The sequence below is a fragment of the Oryza glaberrima genome, chromosome 11, assembly GCF_000147395.1.
Source record: "Oryza glaberrima chromosome 11, OglaRS2, whole genome shotgun sequence".
Lineage (NCBI taxonomy): Eukaryota > Viridiplantae > Streptophyta > Magnoliopsida > Poales > Poaceae > Oryza > Oryza glaberrima.
The window spans coordinates 23232241-23247423 of record NC_068336.1 but is presented as its reverse complement, the minus strand read 5'-3'; the positions used below and the strand labels follow the sequence as shown (position 1 = coordinate 23247423).

At 37.7% G+C, this 15183-nt stretch overlaps 2 protein-coding genes across 2 annotated transcripts; both read right to left on the bottom strand.

The window, feature by feature from the left end:
• Nucleotides 1-4085: 4085 nt before the first annotated feature.
• On the bottom strand, nucleotides 4086-8609 carry LOC127753916 (adenylyl-sulfate kinase 3-like). Its single transcript, XM_052279363.1, has 7 exons — nucleotides 8276-8609; nucleotides 5358-5498; nucleotides 5108-5257; nucleotides 4895-5013; nucleotides 4704-4788; nucleotides 4586-4632; nucleotides 4086-4428 (listed from the first exon to the last, which is right to left on the bottom strand). Exons 1-7 carry the CDS (start codon nucleotides 8547-8549, stop codon nucleotides 4330-4332), a joined length of 915 nt encoding a protein of 304 aa, XP_052135323.1. The 5' UTR covers nucleotides 8550-8609; the 3' UTR covers nucleotides 4086-4329.
• A 4742-nt stretch (nucleotides 8610-13351) lies between these two features.
• LOC127755825 (transcription factor BHLH133-like) lies at nucleotides 13352-14683 on the bottom strand. Its single transcript, XM_052281461.1, has 5 exons — nucleotides 14324-14683; nucleotides 14062-14250; nucleotides 13912-13977; nucleotides 13731-13796; nucleotides 13352-13447 (listed from the first exon to the last, which is right to left on the bottom strand). The coding sequence occupies exons 1-5, from the start codon at nucleotides 14681-14683 to the stop codon at nucleotides 13352-13354; spliced, it is 777 nt and encodes a 258-aa protein (XP_052137421.1).
• Between the last annotated feature and the right edge of the window lie 500 nt (nucleotides 14684-15183).

Below are 15183 nucleotides of genomic sequence, written 5' to 3'. Positions count from 1 at the left end.
GAATTCACCTATTAGGTGACGGGGATGGTTAATATGTATTCACCATGGAGTCTAAAATGGTTACAAACCTCTCACCATAGGGGATGAGCGTCCCCGCCCCCGCGATGACCCGACTTTACTGTACAGATGACTAATTCTAGACTTTTTAGATGTTTTGGCCCATAATACAAAAGCCCATTTAACAGGCATATATAAAATCTAACCCTAAGTCAACAGGTCAAACTCCAAATCCCCACCCAAAATTCCAAATCCTCCAGATCCGCACGGCCGCATGCTCGTGCCAGCCACCACCGTCATCCGCTAAACCGCTAGGAGCCGCCGTCTCACCGCCGTGCACCGCTAGTCCGCCAGCCACCAGGCGCGCTGCGCTCGCTGCCATCTCTCGCGCAGCGCGGGCGTCCGCCACTGGGAGCCGCCGAGAGACGCCATGGACTGAAGCCGTTGTCGCCAGCAGCCTCCGTTGATGCGCCGCCGAGCACGGCGCCTACAGTCGTCTTCACCAGGAGCCGCCGACAGCCTCCGTCGACGCGCCGCTGGGCACGGCGCCTACAACCGTTTTCACCAGGAGCCGCCGGCAGCCTCTGTCGACGCGCCGCCGGGCGCGGCACCTACAACCGTCTTCACTCTTCACCAGGACTCTAGGAGCCACCGTCATCATGCCGCCGAGAGCCGCCATCGACGTCCGCCAGCGCCCTCCGTCGTCACTTGCCCGCAGCCCCGCACGCCGTCCACCGCCAGCACGCCATCCACCGACCATGGCTTCGGTCTCCCTCCATATGACTGTGAATATGTTGTTTAACCGGGGATGGGTTCACCACGGGAAAAATTCACCGCGTGGTGATGGGGGCTGGAGAAATTGTAGCCCCGTCGTGGTTGACGGGGGCGGGGACGGTGAAAAGATTTGACCGCGGTGACAGGTACGCGGATGTGACCCCTGACGGTGAATTCACCGTTGCCATCTCTACCCACGACACATATAGATTGACACGTGATTCAGTATAAACGTGGGTGTACACATATATGTCTATAGTTCTCTTTCCGGTCGAGAAGAAAACAACGTTTTGGAAATTGAGACAGTCTATAGACCATTATATTGCAAAATATTTAAAACTTAAAAGAAACCTGATGGAATTCAGACATCATGAGAGCGCCCTTTGAGATAAATTAATATACAGATATGAGTTTTATTCATCTTACATAAAATATTTGAAACATATTGTTCTCCGAAGATTATTATTTTTTATTTATTGAAGCGTTTGCAAAACACAATTAATCATATAAACCTGGTTGGGGTCGTACCAGCTAGTGCAAATCAAGGTGCACTTCTTCTTGTTTTTTTATTTTTTTGAAACATATCAAGGTACGCTTCAACTTATTTACCGTTTACTAATAACCTGTGAAATGTGGTGGTCAAGGTTCGAAGCAAAAATTCTTCATGTTGGGTCAAATTACCTGGGTTTCTGTGTGGGCTGAACACTTTGGCCCCATGGGCTAGAATGCTGGACAATCTAATGGGCTAGTCGACCTATCTGGCTCGATCGGTAAGTTTAATTTGTAGCCATGGATCAGCCAAGATGTGATCTAGCCCATGGTTGAGTTTTTTTTTCTTATGCATTTTATTGATTATAGATAACCAGACACATATCGCATGAGTTATCCTTAGTGAGAAGTCAACTGCAAGTACAAGCAGTTTTGCATACAGGCCTCTTGAAGATGGCCAAATTGACATGAGCTCATGAAAATTGCTATGGACGACTTCTAAAAAACTAGAAAAAGCAATCAAATCCTTCTCTTCTCCACCAGGTTGCAAGCTTGATCCATAGCGACGACGGTGATGAAGAAACAATGAGTAGTTGCTGATGAAAGTGCAAGGAAGCATACCCAAAAGAGGTCTCCGCTAACTTATTACTCCATCCGTCCTAAAATATAGACATTTTTTAGATTGGTATGAGTATCAAGAAAATAGGTGAGAATGATGGGTGGATGTGCGTGATTAGTTAAAAAGAGAAAGAAGGTGAAGAAGAATGGTTATGATTAGTTGAGAGGAGGAGGTAGGAGGAGAAATAGTTTTATTTTAGGACAAGAGACACTGTGCTAGAAATAGCTATATTTTGGGACAGAGGTGGTAACTTCTCTATGACGAAGGAAGCTTCCATGATAAAACAATAAAAACTCAGCTTCCCTAAGAAGATGCACGGTCGTTGATGAAGGAGGCTTGCATTGTGTTTAACTCGCCGGAGATGAACAAAATGGTCAGCGCAGCATTTTGTGAAGCAAACTTGCTTTACTTCTGGTTGGGGGCGTCCATGGCAAATCTAGAAACCATTCCATGGATAGATTTGGCCGGGATCCATGGAAAAGAACTGGGACAAGAGAAATGTGACGCCGGTGAAACCTTGCACTAACAAAAGCACCAAAGAAAAAGAGAGAACAAAGAGGAAGAACACACTACGGTAAGAACCCAACTATCTAGATCTAGACCCCTTCCCCCATTGTCGGTGAGGAATTGATGAAGGAAATTAAAGGGTCCAAACGGAGAGAGAGGAAGAAGTCGCCATTTTTTCGCCCGGAGAGAGGACACCAAGAGAGAGAGAAAGGCTCCTCCCGCTATCGTAGTCTGATACCCCTGCGGTTGAGTTTCAATGGACAATATTGATCACTAAGTCCATGGGTTTGCAACCAAATCTTTTTTGCATCAAGGTGGTTCTTCCTCGATGCCTCCGATTCCCATAGCCTTATTGAATTGCTCATCAGGAGCTGCACTATTGCAAAATCAATCGCAGTATTCTACTCCCTTTAATTGCCAGGATAAATATTGTAGGAAGAGCGGAAGAAAGATATAACTTGTCCCCTTTTATCCGGGCTAAAAACTACGTATTTGGTCCGGGAAGAAAATCAGCTATATATATTTAGTAGTAATATGATGCTAGTAGAACTGTACAATTCGACTTGCAACTTTGCAAGTGCGAGAGCAAGTGTGAGTGATGAAGAGGTGGAACACAACCACCTCTACCTTGGTATATTATATGATGATAATTAATCTCTTGGTGATTAATCTATTGGTAAAGAAAAGTGTAGTAATGTAGTGCACTTACCAAGAAATTAAATATTGTCATTAAATATTGGCTATAATACTTAGCAAAATACTCCCTCCATTCCAAAATATAAGGCAAAACCACCCTTAACCCAAAGACCAAGAAATAATTATTATCATCTTGTAGTTTGAATCATCCTAATAAATATAATGCATGCATCCAATAGGATTAGATAACATGAGAGTGGAGGATTTAAAAAAGTAATAATTTAATAGAGAAGATGTCATAGTTAATTGCATGCTTGGAACATCAAAGAAAAGTGGTTGTGCCTTATATTATGGAACAGAGGGAGTATGAAATACAAATTTTCTGGTGAACTTGTTCAAGGAAAGTGTGTGTGGCAGCAATTGTGCATAGGATATATTCCCTAATTCAAATTCATTTATACAAGATGGATGTAAGGTGATTGCACTGGGAACAGATTTTGTTTTGGGTACAATCTTGATATGCATTTACTGAAACAATAACAAAAATCCAAAAACAAAAAAAAATAATTAGGAAGAGATACTAACTTTCAGAATATGAGAAAAATTGAAGCATTAAAAGAATTTCTAAGACCAGTCCTCTTCAGTGCTCATGGCTGCATCACCTTCCTGACTTCCTCTGAGCTCGGAATGGCAGATCACAATTCTGCCTCTCTGGTGCTTCGTACGCCAGATTGATTATTATTTCAATAGAAGATTACATAACATGGCAAGGAAAAACGTAATCACCACAAAATTGACACTATCAAGTGTGACCAAAAGAAATTACCCTGTTGCCATTCATTCTCAAGGTTAGTTGAGTCCACATCAGGAGCAGAACGATTATATTATCACAATGGCTATGGATGAAAGGAGAAGATATATATAGACAGGAAAGAAGCTATGAAGAAATCATGCATAGAAAAATTCAGTGTATTGAATTGATACCCGTTTTTTTTCTGGTATGTGTCTGTCAAAAGCAATTGTAGCTGTTTTTTTTTGTTTTTTTAAAAAAGAATTTATGCAGTGAACAATGAATTCATACAGACTAGTTTTATTCCTCTTGTACAGGTTCAATAACAATTCTTTGTGGGTACAAACATTTCAGTTCAGCATTGTAAATACAGATGTGCTGATAGAAAATGTTTATTCCAAAATAATAGCGGGGAAAGTAACTCGCAAACACAGGAAGCAAGTGCTATTTTTCAAAAGGGCCTGACTTTGCTACAGCATCTGGAGGTACATGGACAAATTCACAATCATTCAACTCTCTAGTTCTGAAAGAATCCATTGGCTTCAAGATATGACACTACTTGATCAGCCATTGATTTAGGTGAAGGGCAGTCCCCAACTTTGCACTGTATCACAATCTGCAAAGAGTAATTCAAGGTCACAATCAGAGAAGTTACAAATCATCCTCATAATTTTTTTTATTTTGGAATCTTTTCTCAGAGTAGTACTGATACTGATGTTTTTATTTTATTGAGAAGCTGATGTTAGTATGAATATGAAAGATATTTGGCTAACCTCGCAATCTGAAGGTGTTTCATAAGGATCATCTATTCCCGTAAAGCCTGCATGCATGTAATTTCCTCAGTAAGCATTGCAAGTAATAATCAGAAAATTGCAATATGTTTACTTTTACCTTTGATTTTGCCGGCACGAGCAAGCTTGTACAGGCCTTTTGGATCCCTTTCTTCACATACTTCAAGTGGGACATTCAGGAACACCTGAAGAAATGTACTTAATACTTATCAGATATATCAAATATTCAAATAGAACAAGGAAGCATTCTCACTTGTTTACATGGCAATTTGAATTTTGCAGCAGATATACCTCAATGAACGAAGAATTGGGTAGTAATTTGCGGCAGGCGCTTCGATCACTCTTATAGGGTGATATCAAACTAGTAATGCAGATCAACCCAGCATCTGCAAACAGCTTTGCCACTTCTCCTACAAAGCCAGACATCAACATTGCTGTAATTTTTCACTGAAAACACCTACAGAAAAATGATCATCCAAGGCGAGATTTTGGAACCGAACAGACCAACTCTGCGTATATTTTCGGCACGATCCTCGGCTTTGAAGCTGAGATCTTTGTTCAGGCCGTGCCGGAGATTGTCGCCGTCAAGAACATAGGTCAGATGCCCTCTTGAGTGCAGCTCACGGCTCAGTGCACATGCAAGGGTGCTTTTTCCTGAAGTTGATTTTGAAGTTTCTTCAGATATCTTAGGTTCAGAGTTTTCAGATATGACAATGAAGGCCGGTGAGAATTTTCAGAGTTCTTAGATGCATACCTGAACCACTTAGGCCAGTGATCCAAACAACACAGCCCTTCTGGTTCAGCAACTTTTGTCTGTCAAGCTGGTTTACTGGGCAGTCATGCCATCGGATGTTTGTTGATTTACCGACAGTTGAGGTCATGAGCTTGTTTAAAACTGGTAATTTAACATCACAATAATATCATTGGAATGTTGAAAGCTTCTTGAATAGGCTGATGCAGGAATTTACCAGAGAACTAGATTCCTTTTAGAAGATTCCAGTAAACAATATTACTATTCTGAAATCTGAATCATATTTGGCATATGGCATTATAACAAACATGATTTCTCTTCACTGAAACATCAAGAGAAGCTGAATCCTATACTATTACACTATTATGTTTGCAATTTTCCATCAACAGGAGTGCAGTAAAGCTTGCAGAATAGAAATTCTCTAAAAAGTTTTGTGCTGCACTTCTCAGAAATCTGAAATCTGAAGTGATCAGCCAACCTTGAAGAGGACTGACAATCATGTGCAGTTCTCAATACCTGAACATTCCTAAGACAACTCAGTATGAGAGAGCCTACCAGTGCCGAATATATAAAGCATATCATCTGCAGTTTGTCAGTGACTCCTGCTTCTAGGCTGTGTTTAGTTCAGCGCAAAGTTTGGATTTTGGTTGAAATTGAAGATGATGTGACTGAAAAGTTGTGTGTGTATGACAGGTTGATGTGATGGAAAAGGACGGAAGTTTTGATCTAAACTTTGGATCTAAACACAGCCCTAAGTTCTACCCTAAGTTCCAACAGACTTCACACTGTTGGACATGACAGATTCAGAAATCAACAAATCAGAATTCAGATATTCAGAGGACTATGGTGTCAATACTACTCCCTCCATTTCCAAATATATCCAGTTCTAGATTGGCTAGGAGAGATTACAGTTTAAGAAAAAAAATACTATAGCATCCCTTATTAAATGAGCATCCCTTATTAAATGAGGGGTGGTTGGTGTTGATGTAAAAACCAAATTTGGTCGTGAACAGTTGGGAATAAAAATAAGAGAATTTTGAACGGGAGTTAAGTGATGAGACACATCAATACTACAAATGATTATATTATTTGTATTTGAGAAAGGATAGAGTAACAAGTAAGTACCTCTGACTTTATTTTTCGAACTTACCCATACATTCCAATACAAAGACAAAAAAAAAAAAAAGAATGCCCTCCACGTTGACAACCCTAAATGCAATTTATCTCTACTTTAACAAATCTAATACTATTGTCCCCTATTTTAACAAACCCCAATCTATTTGTCTCCTACGTTCATAAATTTCAATATAATGCTTGCTTAAAAGATGAATTTATTTTGAGATAAATAAGATGGTGAAAGATGAAGTTGTTTTGGGACAGATGGATTATATTATATGGGCCATGCGTGGCACGTGCCAGAAAATACAACATAACATTAATTATCTGATGGGATCACAAAATAGGTACAGCATTTATTAGGATTTCATTCTCTTCTCAGGTACTTCAGCAAAAGTCATTTTCAGTCATGCACAAAAAGGGAAATCCTGTAGAGAGAATAAATGAATGTCCGTACGAATATGGCAAAATATGTGTTGCGGTAGGTAGTAGCAAAATGGATGATAGGTATGTTTTTGGGTAGTTTTACACAAGTAGTACAATTACAAGTAATTACTTGCTTGACTTTTGGATTGGAATCCCATATATCACCACCTTATCCTTTCTTTTTTTTTTGCGAGGACCCGTATATAATTTCTAACTAGCAATAAAACGGCGAATTTTAAAATGAACTTATATGCATGTGGTTTTACCCATATCTGATATATATGTACTATTTTTACCATGCCAGTACATATATTGCCACCTTATCCGTTCAAAAGTATGCACTAATTTTTTTTACCATGCCAGTATATATATTTTCCCGATAATAATATAGTAATGTAGAGCACATCATTGCCACAAAAACTCTTTTTTATAAGCAGTAATGATAACTATTAGGCCCGGTTTGTGGTTATTGTAGAAACAAAAATATAAAACTATTGTACGATATATTATCATCCAACTACTGTGCTTCAAACAATCACTCTATCTTTTATCAACACGATAGTTCAATCATATCTATATATATAGGACAGCGGCTATAGAATAAAATAAATGCATTTAGCTAAGCACCCAAGCATCGAAACGTAGTTGAACTAATTAAGCAATATTTTTTTTATCTCATAATCCACCGGAATATCAACGAACCGAAAAAAAAAAGTATGATACTAGAGCTTTAATAAAATTAAATGCAATTCGTGCACCTTGATAATCATGTGGTCTGTACATAATAAAAGAACAGGTTGATGTCATTCCATTGTTTTAAAACTAAACATGTACTTTTGAAGTATATATATTTTACGCTGTACATTTCTAATTAATTTGTATGCCAAGAAAATTATTAATCTCTGCGCCCAAATTAGCTAAACGAAATGTCTCAGCTTGAAAAGCCGAATTACCTACTGTAATAAACATTGAACTGAAGCTCTTGAGCTCTAAAGGTTCGGATTTATTTATTTCCACTATTAAAAAAATGCTCCCTCCGTTTCAGGGTATAAAACATTTTAACTTTTGTCAAACTTAAACTGCTTTAAGTTTGAACAAATTTGTAGAAAAAATAATAATATTTTTAACCCAAGATAAATTTATTATGAAAATGTATTCGATTATTGATTAAATGAAACTAATTTGGTATTATAAATATTACTATATTTATAACTTAGTCAAACTTTGACCAAAGTTAAAACTTCTTATAATCTGAAACGGACGGAGTATAAGCTAATGAAACTAATTAAATGTGATGTCAACATTAATCAAAGCAAATTAAACTAATCACTGTGCAAATCGGAACAAATCCATTTATATATTGAAATAATATATATCACCTGGCAACACATCGTCGTCGTCCTTCCCGTCGACCGGCGCCGCCGCCGGCACGGCCGCCTCCGACCGGCCAGCCTTCCTGTCCCAGCTGCTTCCGGCCGCCGCCGCCGTCACGATGCTCATTGGCCTCGCCGCTGCGACGAGCCTCACGCCGGCAGCTACTCCTCCCCACGGTGGCCTCAGTAGCCCTCCGGCGAGGCGGCCATCGGCAGCAGCAGCCGGTGCACGGCGGCCGCCGGCGGCGGAGCACGGGATGGGGAGATCCCTGGCAAGCATGGGTGGTGACTGGTGACCGGCGGCGAGTGCTATGTGCACGAATGCCTGCCTTAATTATATAAAATTCGCTATGTGCAAAGCTATTTATAGGATGGTGATGCCGATAAACACAGGTTAATCACATCACCATTATTATCCACCAAGCGCGATACTCTGGTGCTCTCTACTGATAGTATCATACTACCAGTAAAAAATAATATGTATTGTTTGTTATTAAGTGTAAATTAGTAATTTAGTAATACAGTGATTAAAGGTAACTTTATCATTTATATTTTTTTTTTACGTCTAGATCGATTAGTGGTCATCCATTCCTCTAGCGTCGCCGATCGAAAATTGCCAAAAAGAACAAAAGAAAAAAAGTTTAGTTACTGCTAAATAATAATTATATCTCTCCACACCTATTTCTTTTAGCCAATAATACATCTTCACATTTCTATTACCGTTAACTAGCTTGCTACTAGTATGCTTGCTACTAGTATAAATAGATCTGAACCTTCCGATCAAATAAGATCAATGGTTTAGATTGCTTTCTACTACTAAGAAGTAGTTGTGTATTTAATTTAACCATCAACATTAGATTTAGACATTGATACAGTCCATATTGTTTTTACAAATATATTGAAAATATAACGAAAGCATTTTTTTTCATGATAAATCTATTCTAGTAATATCATCTTCACATATTGAATTCTACGACGCCATCTACTTATCTTATTTTGGACTGTGTGTGTCTCGCAGTAAGTGTTGTTGTTACGGTTGGGAATGGAGTTGAAGGTCATCTCTATAGTTTGCAGCGACATGATATTCATTGTCATGACATTCTTTTTCTTATTTTTTTTCGTTTTTTCTCAATACTTGCAGGTTGTGTACACACTCACTATACAAGGTCGAGAGTGGTCTTAAATTAATTGTAGCATTTACGTGTCGTTGTCTGAGATTAATAAAGCTTATTTTATCTAAAATAATACTTCCTCTGTTTCACAATGTAAGTCATTCTAGCATTTCCCACATTTATATTGATACTAATGAATATAGATAGGTATATATGTCTAGATTCATTAGCATCAATATGAATGTAAGAAATGCTAGAATGACTTACATTGTAAAACGGAGGGAGTACATCTTCAACGCGAAGTATATTTGAAGACGAGTAGTAAAAGGTGTCACTCTCTTAAAATTTAATAGAACTAACCGTACCATTTTTCATTGTTTGAAGGAATTCAATGAAGAGAGAAAGCTTACTAAGCAGTCAAACTTCTAATAAAGGATTGATACTACATATACATTTATTGATAAATTTTCCTCCATAAATTTGATAGATATTATTATAGTACAATTATAATGTAATTACGTTGTAACTACAATATAACTAAAAATCGCTTTGTAACATGCTATTTCCGTAAAACAAACGTCGTGAGACTTAATCCTCTCTTGTGTGCACGCGCTTTGATTCTTTTCTTGCTTGCTTGCACAAATCTTGAAACAAATCTAATGATTCAAAATTATGTGAAAGTTACATACAAGTTATATTTTAATTACATATAAGTTACAATGTAATTACACTAGATTGTACTATAATTACATCCATCAAATATTTAGGATAAAATTTGTTAATAAATATATACTTCCTCCGTCCCACTCACTATGGTGCGCACGCGTTTTAAAATTCAACTCTTTAAATATTTGATCAATAAATATTTTATTATAGATTAAGTTTTATTTGATGAAAATAATATCATGTCATGTAAATTTACTTTTATATGATTATAATTTTATTGCTAGAAATATTATAGTATACGAGTAATTTGAAGTCAGATATTAGTTTTGAAGACTATGCTCTTGGTGAGTGGGACGGAGGGAGAAGCAAAATTGTAAAGGATTAGTGTGCATTTTTGGAAGCTTTCAAACTTCTAAGAATTGTTCCCACTCATGACTTCATCCTGTCCAGAGCTAACTATATATATTGTGGACAGATTCAATGAACCTGAATGAATTCCAATATATATAAGTTGGGAGCCTTTCTGTAAGCACCAATGAATTCCAACTTTCAACAAAAAGGGGAACTGGCTGCTTTTGAACACTATTGTTCACAAGAAGTGTACATTCCCTTTTTTTTTCCTGGTATGAACTCTGAACATGTACATATGGTTCATGCTAAATGCTTTGGCCACAAAATATCTGACAAGGTCTCCTTCCTGTTTACTATTAGTGCCTAACTCTCGCATTGATCATGGTTGTTTGGGTAGTTATAGTGTCGGTTGAGGAGATGTTCTCAGATACACTGATCAATTAATACCATAGTTAATTTATTGTCGTGCCAACAACAGAAAATATTTAATGGGAAGAAAGATATATAATTGATGCCACGCCCATGGGATGCCGAAGATTAATTTAGAATATTTTCCATCGATATATATATACATATACGATATTTTATTTGGTGCATTTTCTGCTTCCTGATCAATGTTTCGAGGTTGTTGGAATCAACGGTGTTTGAGCCCTCCACGTAGGCAAGTACTATATATCCAACCTCCATGAAATCGATCTCTATCCATTACATGAAATCAATATATACGTAGGCGGTGGTGCGGCTCCTCTGCCCTCCCTCTCCCTCTCTCTCCTAGATCTTGCGGAGGGGCAACGGCGGCAGCACGGCCAGATGGGGGGAGGGTGGCATTTTTTTCGCCTAAAACAATTTCGCAAGCAGGTGGCTATAGCGTTTGTGAAGATGGAGATACCACCTGCAAAAATCATTTTCGCAGATGGAACTAATATCCGCCTACAAAAGTCGTGTATTTTCGTAGGTCTTAAAGTGCAGGCGGAGTGGATAGCAAACTAAAAAAATCATTTTGGACCGTTTGTAAAAATGGTTTTTGATGTCGCACAAACCAATATGGACATTTAGTTTGATCGGAAGATCATTCTATATGTGTACATTTCAAGTGAAAAGAGAAATGACATGATTTACAGTCTACGGCTTGCACCTTTTATTTTTTTTCCTGTCAATGTGACATTTGTACTCCCTCTGTTTCCAAAAGAATATGATGTATTATTAAAGTGTGTAACATCCTAAATATAATTAAGCATTAAGCTTTCTTTCTTTTGTCATAGTCTAACTATTTACATATAAAATTTATTATATTGGTCAAGGTCACAAATGATATATACTACTACCTCTGGCCCACAAGGAAATAGTCATTTTAATAATTGTAGTAGTTTTTACATGATAATAAGTACATGTAGCACTAGCACATCACACAAGAGCCAACTGAAACATGTGTAGGTTAACCATTATATATCATGGCCACAAAAATGTTTGGTGTAAGAAGGGATCATAGCTTGTGAGGTTAGCAAATTTCTTCTCTCCTTTTGTGAGCTAACACACTCAGCTTGCACAACGGCCAAAAGCCTCTCGGGTGCCTGCCTAGTGATACTCAACTGAGAACTCAAGAATGGTAGACAACGCTATGCATCTGGACAACTCATCCCAGATTAGATAAAGTGCAGGGCACTAAGCAAAGTCCTAATCTTGTGGTAGTACAATTAATACGCACTACAATTAGTTACCAAACACAATGTAATAGCTGATTTACAACAAATGATTGATGCAACTTTGGTAACCCATAATGTAGCAAATGAATTGATGCAACTTTTTGTGTAGTGCTACTAGCACTTGTCATGGCCTCATGGCCTATAATGTTTGTTTCTCGTTTTTTTTTCTTCTTTTTTGGGTCAGCTCAGCAGCAACAGACCTTCTTATCCAATTATCCAAGACTAGCTTTTGATTACTTGAGACCAATTAGCATCTGATGGCAACATGTCCATGATGAGACATAAAAGTTTGTTAAGATATAGTTGCTTTGAATCTAGTTGCACTTTAAATAGTTTTGCTTATTTTTGGTTATTGAACTTCGCCAGGTTTGAAATTTTCAGAAGTGGTAAAGTCACTTTTGAATATAGCTAGGAGATATGATTTTGTTGTTTAAGAAGGAATGCATGATTCTCTGCTTGCTAATAGTAATACAGATAACAACACATTAATCATACAGAAATATGTAAAAGCTATAAAAAGGTTGCAAAACTTTTAAAGAAAAGAGTCCTGATCATCAGAAGCAAACAAACCACTCAATTTCTCTTTAAATTAGGGTCTCATTGTAATTTAGAAGTGTAAATTATTCTCCAGAAGTGTACTTTCAGAAATCAATGCTATTGGACATTTGAATATGCACAGATGCACAGCTTTTACAAAAAAAAAATTAAAAAAAAATCTGATGATCAGAATTAAACAAGCCACTCAATCTCTCTACATTAGGGATTGGTTGTACTTTAGCAGTGTGAAGTATTTTCCAGAAGTGTACTTTCAGAAATCAATGCCATTCGATATTTCAATATGCACAAACACGGTACCATCACCATGATGTAAGATGATAACAAACGAGATAAAGAATAATTCTGTATAAGTTGAACGAGATTCAAAGGGATTTATAATGTTTTTACTGCAATAATCAGAAACTGAAAAACTAAAGGAGTGATGAGCTTCAGAACTGAGACTTATATATATAAGCTCTTTATTGTCATCAATCATACTTATATATACATTATTTTCTTACTACGTATATTTGGCAGTGGAGCACTTTGCTCTACATTACAAAAGAACAGAAGAATGTATATAGTCAGTCAGGGTTAACATCTAAGACAAAATACATCATGCAGTAATGAGTTCCATTTAGCAACAACTCATATATATATCCAGCTCAAATCCCTCTGAAATGTTGATCGGTTCAGCCAATTCCTTTCAGGAGTCATTCTTGGTTTTCAGCAAGAGTATGACCGAGATCCATGTTCATGCCATTATAGGCTAGGGGCGCAAACATCCATGTGTCGTCAGAGCTCAATAGCTGTTTAGAAAATTGAAGGAAGATCAGATAAAAGATATATACATCTTTCGAATGCATAATGTGTAACACAAAAGATTAAGCAGAATTGATTCTTCTTTCATTTTGCATTCTGAATGTTCTAGTACATGTATTCTGAAAGTGCTGTGAAACCAGGGAACATTCTAAAATGTGTAGTGAAATTGCCTTTATTAATGTATTTGCAGCCATGAAATACCCTTTTTCTACAAAATCTATGATTTTGTATCCTTCTGTTGATTTGATTTTACTGTAACATAACTAGTACCTTTATTTGCAACTGCAAAAACTTGACATACTGAACTGCTTCCTCCAGCATTGTGCTGATGTCAACCTGAAAATGGGAGACAGATTACATTATTCATTGATGCACTCAAACTTACTACATTGATTGTTCTGTTCACCAAACTAGTAAGATAATTACTAAATACTAATCAGCAAAAGCTTACTTTAGTGCCATTGGGAACAAGCTGCTGAAGTATTCTCAGTCTCTCATTAATCCTTTCCCTTCTCCTCTGTTAAGATGGTCAGAAACGCCGTCAGAAAAAATTCTTCAGATTCAAACATTAGACAAATTAATAACACAATTAGGTCCTAACCTTAGCATAGAGGCTTTGTGTATCCTTGGAGCACTGCTTATGGCCTCTTGAATTGCCACTTTGTTTCAGCACTACAGATCCATCAGTTGCAGCAATTGAATCCTCTCCGATGCTGCTCCCGGAGGAACAGCTAGGATTGACAAGTTCAGAGCTAGTCTCATAGTCAGTAATGGTTGAACTACTTGATACCTAAAATAAAATGAATTTTAGTCATTACAACAGTTTAAGCATGAACCAAAATTCTCATGCCAAATTGACCTACCGAGCGAGAAGTTCGGGTTTTCTTCTTCGGCTTCTTCTGCTGCTGCTCAAAGTGCTCATCCATGGGGAACATCCTCTTGTTCCCAGTGATGACCTGATGCTGATGATCAGAACACATATCCATGCCAGTGCTAACCATCAATTGCACTGTGCCAAATCCCTCATCATCCATCAGAGGAAGAAACAAGCTGCTAGGCATTGTGCTAGTTGTGACACAAGAATTTACACTACTGTCAGGAGAATAAAAGTTGATTTCAGCATCAGTGCTGCTCCAGAACATGGACTTCAGTTGATCAATCATCTCAGATTCCTCACTCCTTGCATCAGCAGAGCTCCAGATGTTTGCACACCTTGCATCCATCCTATTGATCTGAAACTTCCAAGCTCTAATTTGTGATCTTTTGAAAAGAGTTGTAATGTGTGATCTCTTGGAATTGTTTCTGTGAGCACTGTGCAGGTAGGGGCACAAATTTATACTATGTTTCCAGAGAATCATCTGCAGATATAAATTTGACTAAGGTTCCATCATAATCTTATCTTTATGTACAATGACAACTAAGAGCTAGTACTTTATATCGCAAGTTCCATGACCCATACCCTCAGGATCTTCAAATGATAGAAAGATCATATGGGGAATCGATTGCCCATTGAGAAATCTAAAGAGGCATGCTATATAGACTTTTGGTTGAGGTGAGAGGGAGGAAAAAGAAAAACAACTAACAAGGTTAATTATATGATAACATTAAATGATTCATATGATCGGCAATTAAGTTGCAAGATCAATAGCCGATAATACGACACAAAAAAACATCAACACCACTTATAAGAAAATAATAAGAGCTGGCCACAAATAAGAAATTT